The sequence below is a fragment of the Paroedura picta genome, chromosome 9, assembly GCF_049243985.1.
Source record: "Paroedura picta isolate Pp20150507F chromosome 9, Ppicta_v3.0, whole genome shotgun sequence".
NCBI classification, from domain to species: Eukaryota; Metazoa; Chordata; class Lepidosauria; order Squamata; family Gekkonidae; genus Paroedura; species Paroedura picta.
This window is the reverse complement of record NC_135377.1, coordinates 37,235,282-37,256,313: the sequence shown is the minus strand read 5'-3', so window position 1 is coordinate 37,256,313 and position 21,032 is coordinate 37,235,282. Positions and strand designations below refer to the sequence as shown.

Genomic DNA, 21,032 nt, shown 5'->3' with positions numbered 1-21,032 from the left:
GCATCGGACTGTCTTTTCGCCACCAGTTACTTCCACAACTGAGCGTCCTTTCGGCTTTGGCCCAGCCGCTTCATTCATTCTGGCGCTACTCGTACTAGCCGTCTGCTCATCCCCAATAGCATATTGGACACCTTCCGACCTGAGGGGCTCATCTTCCAGCGTCATATCGTTATGCCTATTGGAACTGTCCATAGAGTTTTCATGGCAAAGATACTGGAGTGGTTTGCCGTTGCCTTCTCCAGTGGATCACCTTTTGTCAGAGCTCTCAGCTATGACCTGTCCGTCTTGGGTGGCCCTGCACGGCATAGCTCATAGCTTCACTGAACTACGCAAGCCCCCTTGCCACAACAAGGCAGCGATCCTTGAAGGGGGACAAGAAGACTGGAGAGTAGCAAATGCTATGCCATTTTTTTAAATGGGATCCAAAGGGGAACCAGGAAATTAACAGGGAAGGGCATGGACCAGTTCACAAACTACGAAGAAGTTCATGGCAGGTCAACCAGCATAACCTTTCTATAAACTTGCAAGCAGTTTGTGAATGGATACATTTTCAGACAGATGATCTCAGCTCAAGCTAAATGTTTACCAAACTTCAAAGCAATGTAAATTGGAAGGCATGGGCTGTTAGTTTTATGTGTCTAGCTTGCACGGGGTATGTTCTATAATGATATAGGCTAGATATCAGGAAAAAAAATTCACAGTCAGAGTAGTTCAGCGGTGAAATAGGCTGCCTAAGGAGGTGGTGAGCTCCCCCTCACTGGCAGTCTTCAAGCAAAGGTTGGATACACACTTTTCTTGGATGCTTTAGGATGCTTAGGGCTGATACTCCATAGAGCAGGGGGTTGGACTAGATGGCCTGTATGGCCCCTTCCAACTCTATGATTCTATGATAAACTTTTGAATCTACAACTGCAATTTTCCCCGAAAGCAGGGTGCCTTTTTTAGTCCATATAATTTTATGGTTCATCAACCAAAATGAACCACATTTTCCAAGTTCATGCCCACCCAGTCGACCTGTAATGGTAGAGGTTTACAAAATTATGCATGGGATTGAGACAGCTGACAGAGATTTTTTCCTCCCTCCCTGAAATACTAGAACTTGAGGGTTTCCAATGAACCTGATAGGCAGTAGATTACGGACAGACTAAAGGAGATACTACTTTACACAGAACAAAATATAAATCCAGTGGCACCTTTAAGGCCAACAAAGTTTTATTCAAGGTATAAGTGCTTTTGCTTATCCTTTTGAGGGGCTACAGTCTGGAGTGGGAATCCCTGCCATGGAACATAATAAGTATACCTTTGTTGTCTTAGCGATGCCCCTGGACTCAAACTTTGTTCTGCTGCTTCATGGCTACCCACCTGAAATTACTTTACACAGACTGTGATTAAAACATAGAATTCACTGCCAGATGATGTAGTGATGGCAACAGGAATAAACAGCAATAAAAGGGAGACTAGACAGATTCATGGCATAGTGACTGAGTAGAACCTCCATATTCAGAAGCACTAAACTTTTGAATCCCAGAGCCAAGGGTCAACATCAGGGGAAGGGTTTGACCTCTATGCCCTGCTGTTCTCCTTCCAGAGGAATTGGTTAGCCACTGCTTGAGATAGGATGTTGGACTAGATGGACAATTGGTCTGATTCAGCAGGGCTTTTCTAACATGTTATGTGGGTAGAAACTGGGATACAGGAAAACAGACTAAAGTTCCAGGATGATGGAAGATGATGATGAAGAGTTGGTTTTTATACCTTGCTTTTCACTACCCGAAGAAATCTCAAAGCAGCTTACAGTTGCTTGTCCTTCCTCTACCCACAACAGACATGCTATAAGGTCGGAAAGACTGAAAAAGCTCTGAGAGAACTATGATTGGCCCATGGTCACCCAGCAGGCTGCATCTGGAGTAGTTCTTCACATCAAGACTGTTCTTAACTACTATACCAAGCTGGCTGCCTTGCTCGGCATGTGGTTCCTCACAAAGGACTTAGGATACTGGTTTATACTGCAAAATCTTTGTACATGAAGTGTCTGGTTACATGTTAAGTATGATGCTTATCATTTGAATGGTGGGCTATTCTGAATGTGTGGTAGTTGTAGTAGATAGTCTACTTTTGGCCAAGTGAGTTTGAAAACCAATGTGGTCTAGTGGTTAAAAATGTTGGACTAGGATCCAGGTGATTCAACTATGAATCCACACTCAGCCATGGAAGAGTGACACCCTCAGTCTAAACTACCCTATGGGGTTGTTATGATAAAATGGAAGAAGACAGAATAGTGTTGTGAGCTGCTTTGAGTCTTCATTGGGAGAAAGTGAGGAATAACTAAACAATAAAGCAGTTGAAACAGACGTCCCTTCCTATAATGACTTTTGGCTTTAAAAATGGAGTAACGTCTGTGAATAGGATTGCACTGTATTGCAAAAGCAGTAAGTGTAAAAGCAGATTGAAGCATCCTTTGTGAAAACAGCCTATGCTGCTTCAATCTTGCCTCCAGGGGTGCATTCTCCATTCACACTACAAGGTTTCAATGGCTATTGTTAGGCAATATGTTTGGTTTAAGCTGAATTATTAGGAGCATAGAATCTAGAGCAAGGGAAGTTATAATAACAATCTGTCCACTTTGCTTAGACCTCATTTGGAATATTGACAAGTTGGATATTGACAAGAATATTGACAAGTTGGAACAGGTTCAGAAAAGGATGACTCAGATGCTGGAGGGGTTGGAATCCAAACCTTGCCAGGAAAGGTGGAGAGAGAGCTGAGTATTTTCCTGTAGTTTCAGATACAAGGACTGGGAGCCATGGATTCAAATTATGGGAAAGGAAGTTCCACTTAAATATTAGAAAGCATTTTCTGACCACGAGGGCTGTTTGTTGGTGGAATATCTGCCTTGCACGGAAGATGGTGCATTCTCCTTTGTTGGGAGTTTTTAGGAGATTAGATAAGCACCTGTCAGGAGTGTGTCATTTTTTAAGTCCCTGAGAAGGTGGGGGGCTGGACTGGATGGCCCTTGGTGGCCTCTTCCAGGTGTGTGATTCTGATTCTTTTGTGGTACAAATATTCAAGGATATATTTTTCAGTAAAGGAGGGAATGGGACCAATTCTTTTGTTCATCCTTTTGAGGGCTACCCTCTGCAGTGGGAATCCCTGCCTCAGTATAGGTAAGACAGTAGTCTGCAGCCACTTAGAAAATAATGTACTCTCCATAAGCTCAGAAGCAGATTCCTTCAGTCATTCTGAACAAAGACCATGCCCAAAACTTGGACACCTGTTAGCACCCAGCGCAGACCACAGACCTTAAGTCAGAGCCTAAGGGTCAGGGACCACCCGGCCTCTTGCATTCACCCAACCTAACGCATCCCAAGCAGAGCCTGCTTCCCCCGCCAAGTGTTAGGTTGGCTCATTTGTGCTTCGCTTGCCAGCGAGGTGCCTGGCCCGGAGCTAATCCTCTCCTGTCAAGCGCTCTATTGCCTTGGCTCGTCCTAACCTGCATCATCATATTAATGTGCCAGTTTCCAAGCGCTAGTCTAGTAAATGGCTCCAGGCGGGGATTGCTCACTTGCCTTGTGAGAGAGAGGGTGTAAGGACGCCTATTGTAGGAAGGCGCTTCCAGCAACGCAGCGCCGGGTGCGTTCTCCTCTTGCCGCTCCCGCAGCCACTTGATCGCAGCACGCGCGCGGCGCTCCCCGTCACTTATGCTCCGGATCTCCACACCCCCCGAGCTTCCCGGCACCCGCCTCCCCCTTCCCGGTGGCACAAGCTAATGGAAGCGCGGCTCTTCTGGGATGGGCGCTCCGCACCCCGGGGGGACGGGAGGGAGGGGGCAAAGCGAAGCTAATCAGGCCGCTCCTGCGCCCCCTCCCAGGGCTACGGAGAAGGAAAGTGGCGCCCCCCCCCCCCCGCAGACACACCTGCTCCCGCTTCGGCCCAGGAGGCTGCCGGAACAAAAGCTCCGCGGCACGCGCGACTTCGCTGCCCGCCCGCCGCAGTCGCTCCCTCATTCCGCCTCCCCGGGGGGGTCTAGACTCCTCAGGGCACCCCCCCCTCTCGGTCCCCGGCAGAGTTCGCGGTGGCGCAGAGGAGGGTTAAAGGGGGCGGCGGCGGCCAGGCTGTGGGACTGGAAGCCCTCTCTGTGGCCGAGAGCAGAGGGAGCGCCCAGGCGCCGCCGCCCTCCCATGAAACCCCCCCCCCCCCCCACACACGGCTCTTCCCGAAAAATCAATTCATCAATGCCCCGCTCTCCCCCAGGCTTCAGCCTCCCTGCAACGGCAGGGCAAGGGCCACCCAACCGCAGCTTCGCCTTCCCTGCCCGCCCTGCCAAGACGATCGTGGGCCGCGGTCTGCAGACCACCTCCCCTCGTCGCCGCCGCCCCGGCTGGCCTCGCTGCCTCTGCTCCCTCCCCGCGAGCTCCCCCCCCCTCTCCTGTTGCATCTCCCTCTGCACAAGGCCCCCTCCCCAGGGGCCTCCCCTCCCTCCGTCGCGCGCTCGCTCGCGCGCTCCCTCTCTCCCTCCCGGGCGCCACGGCGGGGCTGGGTGGGCGTGTGCGTGTGTAAAGGGAGGGGGGCGAGAGGGATGAGGTCATCCTCTTGCCTGGCGTCAGTCAGCTGGGTGGCGGCAAGGCGGCGGGGCGGGCCAGGCCGAGGCACGGATGCGCTGGTGCGGGGCGCGCTCCCCCGGCTGCTCCCGCCTGGGGCTGGGCGGGTGAGCGGGTCTCCCCGCAGGCAGGCGGCGCTCCAGCAGGCGCCCGTGGCCCAGCCCGGTCAGCGCCCCGAGAAGGCGAGGCGGCCGTCCACGGCGGCGGGGGAAGAGGGAGGGGGCGGGCTCGCGGCTGCTCCCGGACTGGGTCCCTCTCCCTGCCGCCGCCACCGCCGCCTTCCTCGCCGCCGCCGCCTCCCCGCCGCATCATGGCCGCGAAGTCGGACGGGGGGCGGCTGAAGATGAAGAAGGGCAGCGAGGTGGCGTTCACGCCGCTGCAGAACTCGGAGCACTCGGGCTCGGTGCAGGCGCTCGCCTCGGGCTTGCCCTCGGCGGCGGCGGCGGGGCCCGGCGGCGCGGAAGAGGACGAGGCGGCCGGCGGCGGGCGCTGCTGCGGCGGGCGCCGGTGCTGCTGTGGCGGCGGCGGCGGCGGCCGGGCGGCGGGGGGCTCGCGGGGCTCGGGCGGGGGCTCGTCGTCGCTGTGCTTGCGGCTGAGCCGGGAGCAGCGGCGCTACTCGCTGTGGGACGGGCTGTGGATCCTGGCCGCCGTGGCCGTGTACTTCGCCGACGTGGGCACGGACCTCTGGCTGGCGGTCGACTACTACCTGCGGGGCCAGCGCTGGTGGTTCGGCCTGACGCTCTTCTTCGTGCTGCTCGGCTCGCTGTCGGTGCAGGTGTTCAGCTTCCGCTGGTTCGTCCACGACTTCACCGCCGACGACAGCGCCGTGGCGGCCCCCGCCTCGTCGGCGGGCGGCGGCCACGCCGAGGGCAAACTGCTGGTGAGCAGCGGCTCGGCCGCGGGGGACATGGATGCCGCCGCCGGGCCCCGGCCGGGCACGCCGCAGAGGCAGGCGTCCAACGCCAGCAAGGGCAACGCCACCAACAGCACCCACAGCAGCGCCACCAACGCCACCAGCAGCAGCGGCGGCGCCGGCGGCGGCGGCGTCAGGGCCCCCAAGAGCCGGTCCGCCTCCTGCGCCTTCTGCATCTGGCTCATGCAGTCCCTCATCCACATCCTGCAGCTCGGCCAGATCTGGAGGTAAGAGAGCGGGGGGCGGGGCGGGGGCGCGGGGCTGCCTTCCCTAAGGCCACCCGCAGCAACGTGGGGGTGGGTGCCGGTTCCAAGGGCCACGGCCTGTGTGATGGCTTCAGCCCGGGTTCTCGCCGTGAAAACGCACACTCTTGAATTCGCTTCCCTCCCAAGGCAGCCTGCTCCTCGTGTGGCATTGCAAATGCGGCCACATCGATCGCACTGCTAGTGCTGCCCCTTCCCGAGCCTTTCAGGGGTGGCTGAATAGATGCACAATGGAGAGATGGCATCCACGCCCCCTGCCAGACCCGGTGTGCTTTGCCATGGCATGATGCTGAATCCTAGCCTATTTTCCATCTTGCCTTTTAAAGGCAGAAAGGCGCTCCTTGGTACTGGAATCGCCCCAAGGGTCTTAAACAGAAATGTCACTAGGAATTGTCACTGTGGTAAAGTGAAGAGAGTCTGACTCCAGATTCCCTTTTCGAAGAAGATCAAACACTCTGAGATTGACATTTATAGATTCATTCCAACGTTTGTGTTTTCATTTTTGTGAAGGTGTAGGCATGTCTCCTCCTAAAGTGTTAGGAACACATGATCAGGAACATTTGCCTCGCCTTAAAGCAAAGTACCCTAGAGAAGAAATCCAGTGTTTAAATATCACGAAGATCCACAAGTGTGATCAGTAAAGGAAGTTTAATTGTTCAACTCTTTTTTGTTCTTTTTACACACTTGATTTAAATATGGTCTGACATTATGTTTAAGGGGAGTATATGGAGACAAAGATTAAGTTGAATTTTGTAATAAAATGCCCCTATACTCTTCATTTATAATTACACATAATGCATTAGTATGGTGTATCGTGTATATAATTGTCTTTATGACCAGTTAACACAAGCTTCTGAATGATTACTTTGGATAAGAGTGAAATTCTGACACTATTGAAATAATTGGGAGTGATACCAAATGAAGCTTATAAATAAAATAATTTAAAAATGAACATTTCAAAACAGGGCAGATTTTGAGTAGTTGTGGAAAAACACTTGTTCATGCCTGTGTACTTACCCTGGCCTAGCAGCTTCTCATTGCTTATATTTCTCCAGACTTTGCCTGTCTTTTTGATTCTCAAAACAGGTGTCTTCAGAAATTTATTCTAAATGTCTTTATTGTACGCTAGACTACTGGTTGACATGTATTTCTGTCTTTCTCAACAACATACAGTTCATGGTCACTAGTGCTGATGACTTTATTGAAGTTCTAATATTTGAAAGGTGTGGGTGAAAGAACCTTTTGTGTTCAGGAAGATATGGTGGAATAAAAAGTAATACTACAATTCATTGTTGTATTGAATTTGACATAGAACCTCCTGATTTCAAAATGACTATTTTAATTTGCATTATTCTACCCCCTGATTTTTTTAAAAATAAAAAAATATCCTTATCAATACTGCCACACCCCAGTGTGGTCTGCCTGCAACAGAGCATGACTGCAATCCAGATAATTGATTTTAAAATGTTGCATCATGACCTTAAAGGAGCTGTGTGAACTTGCTGTGTATTGAGTGCAAGCTACATGTTTTGGTTGGTGGGAACAGTGTAGTAGACCATCTGTCCATCTGTCCATTTGTGTTGTTTTGATCTGTCTGTCAATGGACCTGGGAAGCATGCACATTTTTTTCTTGCTCATTTTAGCTTCAAACTCTGAGTTGAATTCATCTGTGACAGCGTGACTGATCTGAAGTGACAGTCACGGCTCAATGGGTGTTTGAACCTAGTTTCAAGTTTTCCAGATAAGAGTTTATTAGATAAGTGTTACCCAGGAGCTTTCTTATCCAGGCTACGGGGTAATGAGAGCATAGGTATGACTGGTTGTATTGTAAGAGATGAAGAGAACCACTTTGCAAGTAAGTTGCCTGAAGCCTTTGCAGGACTGTGACATTGCTGGCTTGGTTCCCTTGGAATTTCAGCTTTTATTGTTGTAGTAACAGGTGCATCCCTTAGCCCGGGATTTCTCAAGCAGGGTTTTATGAAACACTGGGATGGGATTTTTTTACAGCGCTGGAAGGGTTTACTGAATGGGTGGGAGTTAATTCATTTTCATATATTTTTAAAAATTTGTTAAACATCTATCGGGTGATATATTTACACAGATCCAAGGAAGAAATTTCTAAATAAAACTATTTTGGGGGCATTTTCTTCAGCTCATGATAAATAAAGGTATTTGCTTCTGATACGGATCCTTTAGTGATGCATTACATTGGCCACAAGAAAGATTCGAGCTGGCCTTTTGGCAAGTACTGTGGACTTTCTAAATAGCTAATGAGCAGAATGTATGGGTTAAATGTAATTTTTACTCTTTATTTGATAACCGTGATAGATTTGTTTGTTTTGAACTAATCTACTGTACTGAACAATTTGATTACATGTCTGATCTTGCGATGGCCTATGGCAATAAAGTTTGACTTGAGTATCGGGTTACATGACTATATATGATGATGTCATCCCACTCGCTGATTCCAAAATGGCTAATGATGGGCCTGGAGGAGGTGGGAAGAGGAGGAATCCATTGGTGGGCATGGACACAGCAATGCTTCCCAGCCATGTTCTGCACAATTGTGCCACTTCTGGGGTTTCTCAAAGCCTGAAAAATGTTTCAGGGCTTTCTCAATGGTAAAAACATTGAGAAAGACTGACTTAGTTTACTATTAGATATAGTGACTGGCTATCTGATCCTTCTGCAGATGATGGAAGCAGCAAGCCCTGGCTACTCATAGAAAACAGGGATTTCTACATTCTTGGGCAGGTACCATGGTACGCAGAACAATATGACTTTGCAAATCATCAACCAAAAGAAGAAAAAATTTCAAAACCTGGTCTCCAAAGGGATGTTTCAGAAAGGAGAGAATGCCTAGACCAGCAGAGTGATAGTTAAAGGAAAAGAAGGGAGAATGCGGAAAAATCAGCTGGTCCAAGGCTTTGAGGATAGAGAGAAAGCTGAAACTGGATGGCATTTCCCCCTTCCATATAATCCTTCCTCAGGCCCCTGGCTTCTATAGCTATTAATTTTGCTTTTCATAAACGAAGTATAGCTCATAATACATACATGATAGAACAAGGATATATTTTGTACATACTGGTATTCTGATCCTTGTATTCTAAAAATATTCTGTATTGCTATTAATAATTATGATGAACTTTTAAGTGATAAAATTTCACTACAGAGTAGATGTAGGGATGGAAAACTGGGGGAAATGCATGACTATGGTTCATAAAGCAGGCAGTGAAGTTCGTATTCATGATGCTGATGGAAATTGTAGCTTTATTAGTCTCCGGATTATATTTATTTATTTCTAGGAAAGATGAGCTTCTGGAAACAGAGAAAGTTTGTAAGGGAGGATTTGAGTAGGATAAGATGAGTTGGTTCTTATATGCCTTGGGTTCACCACAGCCCTAATAAGCTGTTCTGATCGAGCAGTAATATCAGGGCTCTTTCAGCCTCACCCACCTCACAGGGTGTCTATTGTGGGGAGAGGAAAGGGAAGGTGATTGTAAGCCGCTTTGAGCTTCCTTCAGGTAGAGAAAAGCAGCATATAAAAACCAATTCTTCTTCTTCTTCTGCTGCTGCTGCTGATGGAAAACCATTTCTACTCGTTTCTTGTCTTGAAAATCCTGAGGGTGTCTCCTGCACGTAAAGCAGGTGCAGTACCAGTGAGCTTTAGAAGCCCACTTTTTAGCTTTAGAAGCCCCCAATTGAAGGTCCTTCCCACCAACAACTGGTCAGGTTTTCTTATTTCTTTGTGTATTTCTGAAGGTTGAAGGCTACGGTTATGCTTAAGTCTAACTGTGATGACATTACAGGAGGACATCAGTGTCTGATGATCAGTTTCTATGACGTGAACCAATCAGTGCTATGGGATTGGATATCTGGAGGGGGAGCAAAAGATTACCATTATTTGAAATCACAGGAGGAAGTAAGGGGGGCATCTCAGCCAGCGCTTTGCAGATACATAGTTGCTTACTTGGCCAGCTTAGTAGACTTCTTGCATGGTGCTAACCAATATACCCTTGGCTGCAGTGCTGTGTCTCAGCAGTTATTGGCAAGAATGGCCTTTCCCTTTCTGGCTTGGCTGTCCAGTACTGGCAGCAGCAAGCCACAGAGGCCGAAGCTCCAAATCTTACCTTACTGATACTGTGGTATGTTTGACCTCCCACAATCCGTTGCATAAAATGATTGTGACATTTTTCAAGCTGTTAGAGTGCTAGGACTCATTTGTTGTGATTAATACAGCTAAGTTCAGTTTTCCTTTAAGAATTGAAGTGCTATTGTTGAAAACAGCTATGTATTATTTTTAATTAAAGCATGTTAATTAGAAACTAATGGGGTTTTTAATGTTGCATGTGTGGGGATGGTGCTGTTAAAAAGCTATTTAAACTGATTAAAATGAACTTTTACTAGAAAGCATGAAAAGTGATGCTTGGTATTGATATATGATTTATTAATAATAATTAGGTTTGTATCCTTTGTGTTCTGCCTTTCATTTTTACAGACTTCTGAGGACTGAACTGTACTGCAGAATGCACTAATAAAAAGTTGAACATGTTTTTGGAGGGTGTCAGGGAACTTGTTTTTCTGCTTAAGCCATTATCAATATAGTGGGAATGGCTGTTTCAGCTGGGCATCACTTTTCATCAGCATACAGGCAATGATGATTTTATTGATTATTTGCCATCCTTTTCCAAGTATTTCTTATGCATAAAGGTACAGCTGTGACTATTTTGAATATGTGCATATCAAGGTAGGGAACAGTGTTTTTCTTTCATCTTGTGTCTACTGCCAGATAGATTTGAAAAGGGCTTACTGGAAAAGACAATCTGGCCTATAAATGTTTCTTTGGTAAGCATTGAAGAGGAAGCTGTTATTTTAATGAGGGTTCTGGGAAGCACATTGCGAATTATGTAATTGGGGAGTATATCAAAGAATAGGGTGAGGTGGAATATCTCCATATACATGTCAAGGTAAGGGGTTGAAGATACTAAGCTACCACCATTCACTGGTTGCAGTTGCTGAAATGCCTCAGTTGCCCAGTTTAGTACTAAAATAGGCAGACACTACTATTAGGGGAGGAAGGTTTCTTTATCTGGATGGGGTAGTTAGTTGCTTCAAAATAGACATTAAAAAGCTGGAATGGAAATGAGTCTGCTACCTAGAATAGGTCTGCGAAAAGTGATGTAACATACCACGAATAGGGAGGGGGGCCTGAAAGTCCATCTGTGTTTGGAGTATGAACTTAAGATGGACAGGGACTTCCATAGCCAAGACTGCCTTCCTTTCAACATTTATTAATATATTACTAAAGCAATTTCAGCTGCTAACAGTTTCAAGGTCAGAATGGATTTTAAGATAGGAGGGAAAGCTATCTGTCTTTCCTAGCCCTGTAAAATGAGCTATAACTGATAGACCATTGTTTAGAAGGAAGAGAGACTAGAGTGTACTTCTCCCTCCTTTTCAATTTGTTTTCACACTAATTGTTTTAGTGGGGAATCAAGGTGATATTATGGCTAACATTTTGTTATAAGGGTGATTGGAACTTACCCCAGGCGTGATTGCTGTCACGGGGAAGCCCTCGTTGCAAGGAGACTTGGGGGGTGGGAACTACATGTCCCATACTCCCCGGGTCTATGGCATGCGACTGGGGGATTCAGGGAGGAGTGGGACCAGATCGGCTCCTCTCTGCCTCCTTTCCCTGCCACCACAGTTGCCCACCCTCCCCTCATGGTTTCATTGTGTTTAAGGAACTAAGAAAGGTACGCGTAAAGAAAAGAAAACTGAGTTTTGTGGTTGAAAAATACTGCTATGTGGGATTTAGTTGTCACAACTTGTGTGATATTGGCATTGGGAGGAACCATATGGGAGAAGACCTAGCCTGTGTGTTGGCAGAGCCGGGTGGCCATCACTTATGAGGAGGGGCCTTGACAGAGCCGCATTTCTGGGTGGCAAGGGAACCTGGCAGAGGTTCATGCCTCAACGGGTTCCCAACGAGTTCCCAAAATGCTGCTACCTCCCAAATAACCAGCAGGTCATTGGGAGCATGGGGAGTCTGGAGGGGTGCCAGAAGATCCCATGCATGCCTGCTGGAATAATTACTTGGCTGCCTTGCGGCCTGAGGGCCACGAGAGGGCTGGTTCCTTACCCCCCCCCTCCCATCCTGACCAACACTCAGCAGTTATTAAAGTTGTGGCTAACTTTAATGCCAAAAAGAAATTTTTTGGCTTTTGTGGTGAAAAGGTGTTCCCCTGCAAAGCAATAGAAGATTTTAGACTGTCCAGTGAAATTTTGAATCTGATAGCATTTGTAATATTTTTAATAACCATTAATTTTTTTAAGAGCCTCTTGTGGCGCAGAGTGGTAAGGCAGCCGTCTGAAAGCTCTGCCCATGAGGCTGGGAGTTCAATCCCAGCAGCCGGCTCAAGGTTGACTCAGCCTTCCATCCTTCCGAGGTCGGTAAAATGAGTACCCAGCTTGCTGGGGGGTAAACGGTAATGACTGGGGAAGGCACTGGCAAACCACCCCGTATTGAGTCTGCCATGAAAACGCTAGAGGGCGTCACCCCAAGGGTCAGACATGACTCGGTGCTTGCACAGGGGATACCTTTACCTTTACCTTTTAATTTTTTTAAAGTTTCCAAGCTCTTTCTACATGTTATATATTTTACATCATTGAATCACAATATATCATACATTTTCGAACTGTGATACTAATTGTTATATTGGTCTAAATGGTTGTAAAGAAACATCTGTTCCGTTTATTTTGTTGTTGTTATTGTTGTTGTTATTATTAATAAAATAATTAAATACATTTCTTACCCACAACTCTTGGGACACTGACTCATGGTGGTTTACAACATATAAAGTCCCACATTAATAAAAGCTCCATTAAAACCTCATTATACAAAACATTACCAAAAGCAGCAGCGTGGCGGCAAAACCAATCCTTCCCCCATAAGGGTACGCCTGCTACAGTGGCGGTAGAGGGCTATGTCAATCAATCATCAGCCGTGAAGTTCCAAGCCGGTGGTATGACTTCCAAGGGACCAAGCCCTATGAAGATAGGTTGAGGGACTTGGGAATGTTCAGCCTGGAGAAAAGGAGGTTGCGAGGGGATATGATAGCCCTCTAAGTATTTGAAAGGTTGTCACTTGGAGGAGGGCAGGATGCTGTTTCTGTTGGCTGCAGAGGAGAAGACACGCAGTAATAGGTTTAAACTACAAGTACAACGATATAGGCTTGATATCAGGAAAAAAAATTTCACAGTCAGAGTAATTCAGCAGTGGAATAGGCTGCCTAAGGAGCTCCCCCTCACTGGCAGTCTTCAAGCAAAGGTTGGATACACACTTTTCTTGGATGATTTAGGATGCTTACAGCTGATACTCCATAGAGCAGGGGGTTGGACTAGATGGCCTGAATGGCCCCTTCCAACTCTATAATTCTATGATTCCTAAGGGAGCAGCCGACAGATCTTCCCCCTACACCAGCCTCAACCATAGATGATGTTTTCCCTTTGACATTCCTGTTTTGTCCTCAGAGATGATCTGTGACACTCTCCCAATATAATTGTACTGTCTTTCTCTTCATTCTGGATAGGCAAGTGATATTTAGAGTTCGCAAGGCTACCGCCCCTTAAGATATACCCCTCTGTTGACTTAAGGTTTTGAAGTCACTCAGGTTTGATGAATGTGGTACCTCAATGCTCCAAATGATTCAGGCTACCAAGGGTAAGAAGCGAGAACTCTTTATTCATTAGTTGAGGAATAGGCTCCCTGCTGGAAAGCAATAGTCCAAAAAGGCAGAGAGCATGCAGGCTCTTTTAAACAAAGCATTTATACTTTTGATTACAATACAATCACATGGTAAATTACATGGTAACCTCCAGTTCAGTTCCTCAAAGTCTCTGATCAGGATATCCTGGTCAATCTCCAGAGCTGTTGTACACAATGCTGAGACCATGATTCTTTGTTCTTTGGTTAGTTGGATACATTCATATGTATGTTAGTCATAACTTGTTCTGAATACGGTGGTCATCTATAAGAGATGCTATTCAGAATGCATGAAGCAAGTAAAATGTGTTCTTCATCTATGTTTTGTTCAACTATACTGATAAGAATTTCTTGAACTTTAAACAGTGATTCTCTCGTGTGTACTTAATTTTTGTTTGGAGAAAAAGTACAGCTATTTTGTATTTATTTGTCACCCCAACACCTCTGCTTTATATGCTTATTATTTCCTATTCACTAACTACAGCACTCCTGAATTGATCCATATTGTTGGTTCTTTTTTCCTGCTTTCTTTTGCTGCAGTCAAAGAATTTGGTCATTTTGTATAACTGAATGTGCACAATTACAAAAGCAACCATGAACAAGTGCTTTGATAAAGAAAAATACAGTAATGCCCTCTTTCATTGAAGATTGATTGAGGAATGGTGCAGACATTAAACAAGGAGTATTTAATCTTGAAAAAAACAGGGTGAGTTACAACATTATACACTGACCCAGCCCAACTGGGATTGTCCTCAGCCGGGGCTAGATGCCTGCTGAACAAACTGAGCATTTGTGTGGGGCGCTCCCAAGAGTTCCAGCCACCTGACCAAATGGGTTGTCCATACCTTGGAAATGAACTCAGTTGGTATGGTGGACGAGAGCTGCTGGTTGCCGCAGTATTGGTGGGCAGCAGGCCTCACAGAGTGTGCCTAGCTAGGCTGGTCCAGAGTGGGATGTGTCATCCTGCTTTGAAGAGATGGGTTAGTCTGTAGGAGCCAGCCTGCCTGGGACTGCCAAGGCTCGCCAGAGAAAGCTGTTTCCCCAGCCCTATTCCATGTCACCCCTGTCTGGAGGCCTCAGCTCTAGTATCTCCATATGAGGCTCCCCAATGAAGAAAGGAAGCTGTGGAGGCCATCCACAGAGTTCTTCCGCCCCATCCCACCCAATCTCATGCCGGTTGTATTCCTGAATGCAATGGGCTTGGTCCTTAGTTTTAATGAAAAAGGTGAAAAAAAATTCTGAGACTAATTGGAATCCTCAGCAAAGCTCTGAAGTCACTGGTTAGATGCTGATTGAACACCCAAGATCCAACACGGAAGGCAGCTCTTGATTTCTTATTACATAAGGTAAACTGATTTTTCACCCTTATTAGTCATAAATTCCTATAATACCAGATGCAGATTGTATCACCATATCCCATTCCTGAAGTTGTCATGCTGCTGTCATGATTCTTTGCTTACCTTTTAATTTTTTTTAGTGTATTCATACTACTGATCCACATTAGTACAATACTTGAATTTTTTGGTAATGCTATGTGTTCCAAAATACTGGGTAGCCCATTGTGGGCATCTATATGGAAAAGACTAATTGGCCTCCTACTGCTTGGGGGAAGGAAAGAAAACATTTCAGTAAATTTTAAATGCTGATCAAGTGAGCATAGAAAAACTGTTGCCACTTGCATTGTAATGTAGTCACTACAATAGACCACCCCTTCTCTTCCCAAATCTCTGTTTTGTTGATGTCAGCAATAATACTGAACAGGTAACCATAAAAAGGCAGAGGAATTTATATATTTCATATTTATTAGATTAGATTTATAGGTGGGGTGGGATTTCTTTTCATTCAAACACAAGGCATAAGTTCCCTTCTGTATATATGAAAAGGATTGTCCAAATGATACCATGTTAGGAAATATATTATTCCTGGTTTCTTTTCCTTTTTTAATTAAGTTTTTAATGGAATAAGTGATTTGTTCAAGATTTGTACAAGAGTGGAGATTGATGTCTTCTGGAAACAAACAAGAAAAAAAGGGGGACTGAAATGGAAAGAAACCTCTGGGTGGGGACCATGAAAAATGAGAAAGCTAATAGTGGGAAACAAGGATATGGTGGGAGTTAGAAAAGTACCCACACCGGAAGTTCTGAATTTGATATTTTAATAAGGTATTGAGATCTCTGGAATATGGTAGTAGTACTTTAGTACCAGTTTTTAAGACCAAGGACATCCTGACATCATGGAATATGGAAATGATAAAGGTGTTAAGTTAATGAACCATATAATGAAATTGTGGGCAAAGTTTATGGAATAATGTCTTAAAGAAGCAGATTAGGTCAGTGTTAATCAATTTTTTCACATTAATCAAAAATACAATCTATGCTATTTTGTGGTCAAATTTCTACCAATAAAATACTGGGCAACTGGGAATGGACTTTGGGTGTTAGGTGGGTATGGAAGGATATTGCAAATTGAGTTTGGAAGGATATTGCAAATTGATCTAATCTTGTATTTGACTATACATGCATCACATAATTAAAGTTCTTTTGGAGGTCATAGTTGAACCTCTTTCTTTACCATGAAGATCAGTGTTTAATAGTGGTGAGTACAACACTGGGGAGCAAAGTATGTTGTTATGAGCAGATCTCCCCAAAATCTTGTTGGTATGTAAAGTGCTACTTGATCTATCCATCAGAGATGTTTCTGATGACCTGTAATTTTTTTAACATAAAAATATCCTTATCTCCTTGCCACTCTGAGGAGTATGGTTGTTGAGTAGCATGTCAACCTCAGTTTAACTGTTCTAGCACCATGTTAATGCTAAGATGACAACTATATTAAGTGCAATTGTTTTAAGCAGTAAGGACACTATTCTGTTCACATTCTGTTTTGCTGATTCTCTGCATAAGATTAACTTGATGCCAAAAGAATAACCTTTAAAAGTCAAAGGAATTACTTAAGATGTGAAAAGATTCAAATGGGTAGCCGTGTTGGTCTGAAGTAGCACAATAAAATCAGAGTCCAGTAGCACCTTTAAGACCAACAAAGATTTATTCAGAGCGTGAGCTTTCGAGTGCTTGCACTCGAAACATGTGAAAGTTTTCAGTTCCTGAAAGTTTCAGCTTTTACACAGTTTCAGAATGGCCAGGCTGAAAGTTTCTAGTTTTTACATAACAAAACTCCACAAGGAAACAGATATTCAGGTTAATCTCTATGCCATGGGTAGGAATGTGACTACATTTTCAGGTCCATCAGCTTTACTGAGGAGAATGAAGTCTAAGAATGTTGGGGGGGGGATTAGACATCAGTCAACTGGCGTGTGTTCCATTCCCTGCCCCCCCCCCAGCCGCAGCGAGCATTTATGTTAGCAAGATTGAATGCATTCCCTCTACTGTTTTCTTAGGGAGAGTTTTGAAAATGCCCTATTCTGAAAGATGTTCCAGCTGGGTGTAGTGGTTAGGAGTGTGAACTTCTAATCTGGCGAGCCGGATTTGATTCCCCGCTCCCCCACATGCAGCCAGTTGGGTGACCTTGGGCTCGCCACAGCACTGCTAAAGCTGTTCTGACCATAATATCAGGACTCTCTGAGCCTCAACCACCTCAAAGGGTGTCTATTGAGGGGAGAGGAAAGGGAAGATAAATGTAAGCTGCTTTGAAACTCCTTTGGGTAGAAAAAAGCGGCATTTAAGAACCAACTCTTCAAATTCTAGTTTTGTTGAAACCATCTTATATGTGTTTTTCTATTGCCTATTCTGTACCATTATTCATGGGCAGATCATCAACCTACTGCTTTCCAAATGACACAGATTTGTTGTAAGATCATTTTCTTACAAGGAAACAAAACTCTCTTGTAATTGAATTGGTTGCCAAGTTTCTACAGCTGGCTATGAGGTCTCATAACTGAAGAACAATAAATGCTTTATGATGTGTGTTTTTTTCTATTTCCTTTTTTGTAAGCCAATAAAGGACTTCTGAATTTACATACAATTCTTCATAAGAATGATTATATATAGGTTCTGGATACATTTGTTGAGCCCTGTGTACAGTTATGAAAGAGCTTATTTCTTCCAGAATTTAAGCTCAGTAGAATCACTTGTGAGAAGGCTTTGTAAAACAGCAAAATTGCAATTTGTGAGATAAAAAGTAAGGAAATAACAAAGACACAGAAACAACAAAGGACTTTTAGCGAGGCTTAAAATGCAGAAAGTAGTATAAGCTTTCCCACATAGAAAGTAATATAAGCCTGTATCAAATCCGATACAGGGATGATCATGAACCAACTAAAAGAAACAGTCAGAGACAGGGGTGCTTGGCGAAGACTTTCCTATAAAATCGCCGAGAGTCGTCGTCATCATCATCATCATCATCATCATCAATTAATAAACTTAGCAATGGATTCTGAGATTGTTAAAAATAAGACCAGAGATCACAAGCTACTTTTCATCTATACATGTCAGTAACTGAAAATCCTCAAAGGCACCAATGTGCAAACTGTAGACAATTTCTGGCTTTTCTCTGGATAGATATACAAGGAAAGTCTACAACACACACAAGTGCTTCATAACCCTAGAAATCTAATGCCACATATAGTATCGGGGTGATTCTGGGGAAGATTATGTACAAGTGTACAAATCTAAGTGAAAACCAGTTGCATTTTCTTTACAAGTACAGAAATAAAACACAGGGGGAAAATGGTCAGTGAATGTATATGAGGCCATATGAAAACTAATTAATTACATGGACTGAATTCTTGTGAACTTCTCTGATCACAGTCCTCTTGTTGTTCTAATTAGTGGGAAAAGCCAAGAAGTGTTCTTGAGACGTCAATATCTTCTTGTAAGGCGGTTTAACCCATTGATGAAATACTGGGGGACAAAATCAAGAAGGGGGCCAGAGATGACTTGTGGCACCCTAAAATTGTGTGGCATCTGCTTTCATGGATTAGCATTCATTTTCTCAGATGTACAAGGGTATCTTCAGTTTTCACACATAATCACTAAATTGTGTGATGGAGAGTGATAGTTGTGCTGACGTATTATACGTTGCTTTATATTTGTTTAATAACAATTAAATTACAGCTATTAAATTATAACGTAATAAAACAATGCCAATTATTAACATTACAATTAAACAATGCATTCAAAAAGCCCTATTAAAACCAGCACTAGTGATTGTTACTGAGATAGGTGATGATGTTACCCATTTATGATGTTGAATGGGAGAAGTTGGGGGTAGGGGGGGTGGAAGGAAGGCCCACTGTTTAGGTGTTACAATTGGCCTCAACTATAGGCCTGGTGGAAAGGCTCCATGTTGCAGGCCCTGAGGAACTTGGGAAGTGACATCAGCACAGGAACAGCACAGCCCTCACTTCTTGCATTTCATGCTGTTTTAGCTTTACTGTTTATATATATTTTCTCTATGAAAAGATACATAGGTTTGCTAACTGAGGATGCTCTTAATGACCGTTTACGCACTGGAGGTTTCATGCTGTGCTATAGGATGGAGTTTTAGTCGTAGCAGGTTGCCCCACCTCTTCCTGCTCCCCACATGGGGTATCGTTTGGCCTGGTGTGCCTCATCCTCCCCCGACTTGTGCTCCTGCACGGGAGCTGGGGCAGTGAACTTCCCAGTGCATAAATGGTCAATGTATCTGATAACATAAGCTTTAGTGCAAAAATGCTTATTCCATAATAAGTTTTTTGGTGCTTAAAGTACCATGAGATACCTTTTTATCATTTGTAGAAAGGTCCTGATCTTAGCACATAAATTATCACGAAGACTGGTGTCATCTGAAGACTCCTCAGAACCTGAAGAAGATGTAACAGTGTATGTGGCAGCTGCAGAAACTACAGAAGTCAGCATTGTAGAATGGTTAGAGCAGCCTTTGTCAACCTTTTTTCTGTGGATGTACCTCTGATATATTTTTCAGGCTTCAAGCTACCATGGAAATGATGTCAGTTGGTAACGATCCCTGCCACACCCCCATATGCAAATAAAAATAATATAAATAATATATCTGTAAATATTTGTTTTAAAAATGGAAATAAAAATAAAAACCATCCCCCTTCTCCTCGCCCCACTCCAGCATGGGTGCAGTGCCCCATATGCCAATAATAATAATAACAATAACAACAACAAGAGCTCCAAACCATATGTACCAATAAAATTTTAAAAAACACCACTGTGAGCCGGCTAGCTGTGAGCGGCAGCCTACAAGTCTAATGAATGAAATAATGAATAAATAGACCTGTTTCCCCACAGTCTCTTTATCACTCCTTGGCTGAGCAGAGGCTGGCATTGGTGGGCAGTGGTGCTGTTGCTTTGGCTGCTGGCTCCTGGTAGGGAAGATTGAGCCACGTCCAGAGTATTGCACTCCTTCTTCTTCTTCATGCCCCAGTGCAGCCTCCAACAGAGATGCCTTCAACAACTATGGGACAGCCACTCATTTCCTTCCCAGGCTGGCTGACAGGCAGGAAATGGCTGTGGAGCAAAGAGATCCTGGGGATCAGGAGGCACTCATGCTCTGCCTTCCAGTCACACAGGCTTTGGGAGAGCCCCCCCTCCAAGCAGAAGATCAGAGAGGCACTAATTCCTTCCATATTGAATTCCCCACACTGTAGTACATCTGAGGGGCTCTCGTGGTAAACCACGGTATCGCAGTGCACCAGTTGAAAACCCCTGGGTTAAAGTGTTGGTCTAGCACCTGGACAACCAAGGTTCAGATTCCCACAGTACCTTGGAAGCTTGCTGGATGACCTTGGGCCAGTCACCTACTTATCCTAACCCACCTCGCAAGGCTGTTGTGAGGATAAAATGAAAGAGAGGAAAACAATATAAAAGTTGCCAAAGAACACTTAAACCGAGGTAAGGGATTGTTTTGCTGTTTGTGAGCCGCAAAGTAAATTCACCAGGCTAACAGAAATGGGATTGCAGTGCTATCCCAAGCATTTCCACAGTCCTGATAGCAGGCCCAAGATGCTTGTGAAGTAAGTCTGTGATAACACAATTTTATGTGAATTCTGTATTCCAAACCATCACAATACCAAAAGGCCCCAGTAAAGGGTGTCAGCTGATACCTATTTGTGAGCGCCACTATGGGGACAGATTACCATATCCCAAGATAGTTAAAAATACTATATTTACACTGTACAAAATATCAGTGTTACTGATAATTTAAAGTGCACATTTACTCTCCTCAGAATTTGTGATATATACTTCACTGCTGCATAATTCAATTACTTATTGATGCAGTTTTATTTTGAACACAATGTTAGTGACCAGAATTATTCATGAGAGGAGAACAAAGCAGAACAGGTGTTCAGATAGGACAACAAATTACAACTCTTTTGTGATAGTTGCAAAACCTCTAGCATTCACAGGCTAGGATAGTGGTTCTCAACCTGGGGGTTGGGACCCCTTTGGGGGGTCAGAAGACCCTTTCACAGGGGTTGCGGAAGGGCAAGCAGCTTGGCCGCGGGGGGGCACCATCCACACAACAGC

The 21,032-nt window shown here is 44.9% G+C and overlaps 1 protein-coding gene across 1 annotated transcript in view; it reads left to right on the top strand.

Annotated features, from left to right (window-relative positions):
• Positions 1-4,614: 4,614 nt before the first annotated feature.
• The window catches only part of XKR4 (XK related 4), a 135,708-nt gene continuing 119,290 nt past the window's right edge, over positions 4,615-21,032 (top strand). Inside the window, exon 1 of the mRNA XM_077352405.1 lies at positions 4,615-5,738. Coding sequence (XP_077208520.1) covers positions 4,909-5,738 — 830 coding nt within the window. The 5' untranslated portion in view covers positions 4,615-4,908. The remainder of the gene's footprint in view (positions 5,739-21,032) is intronic.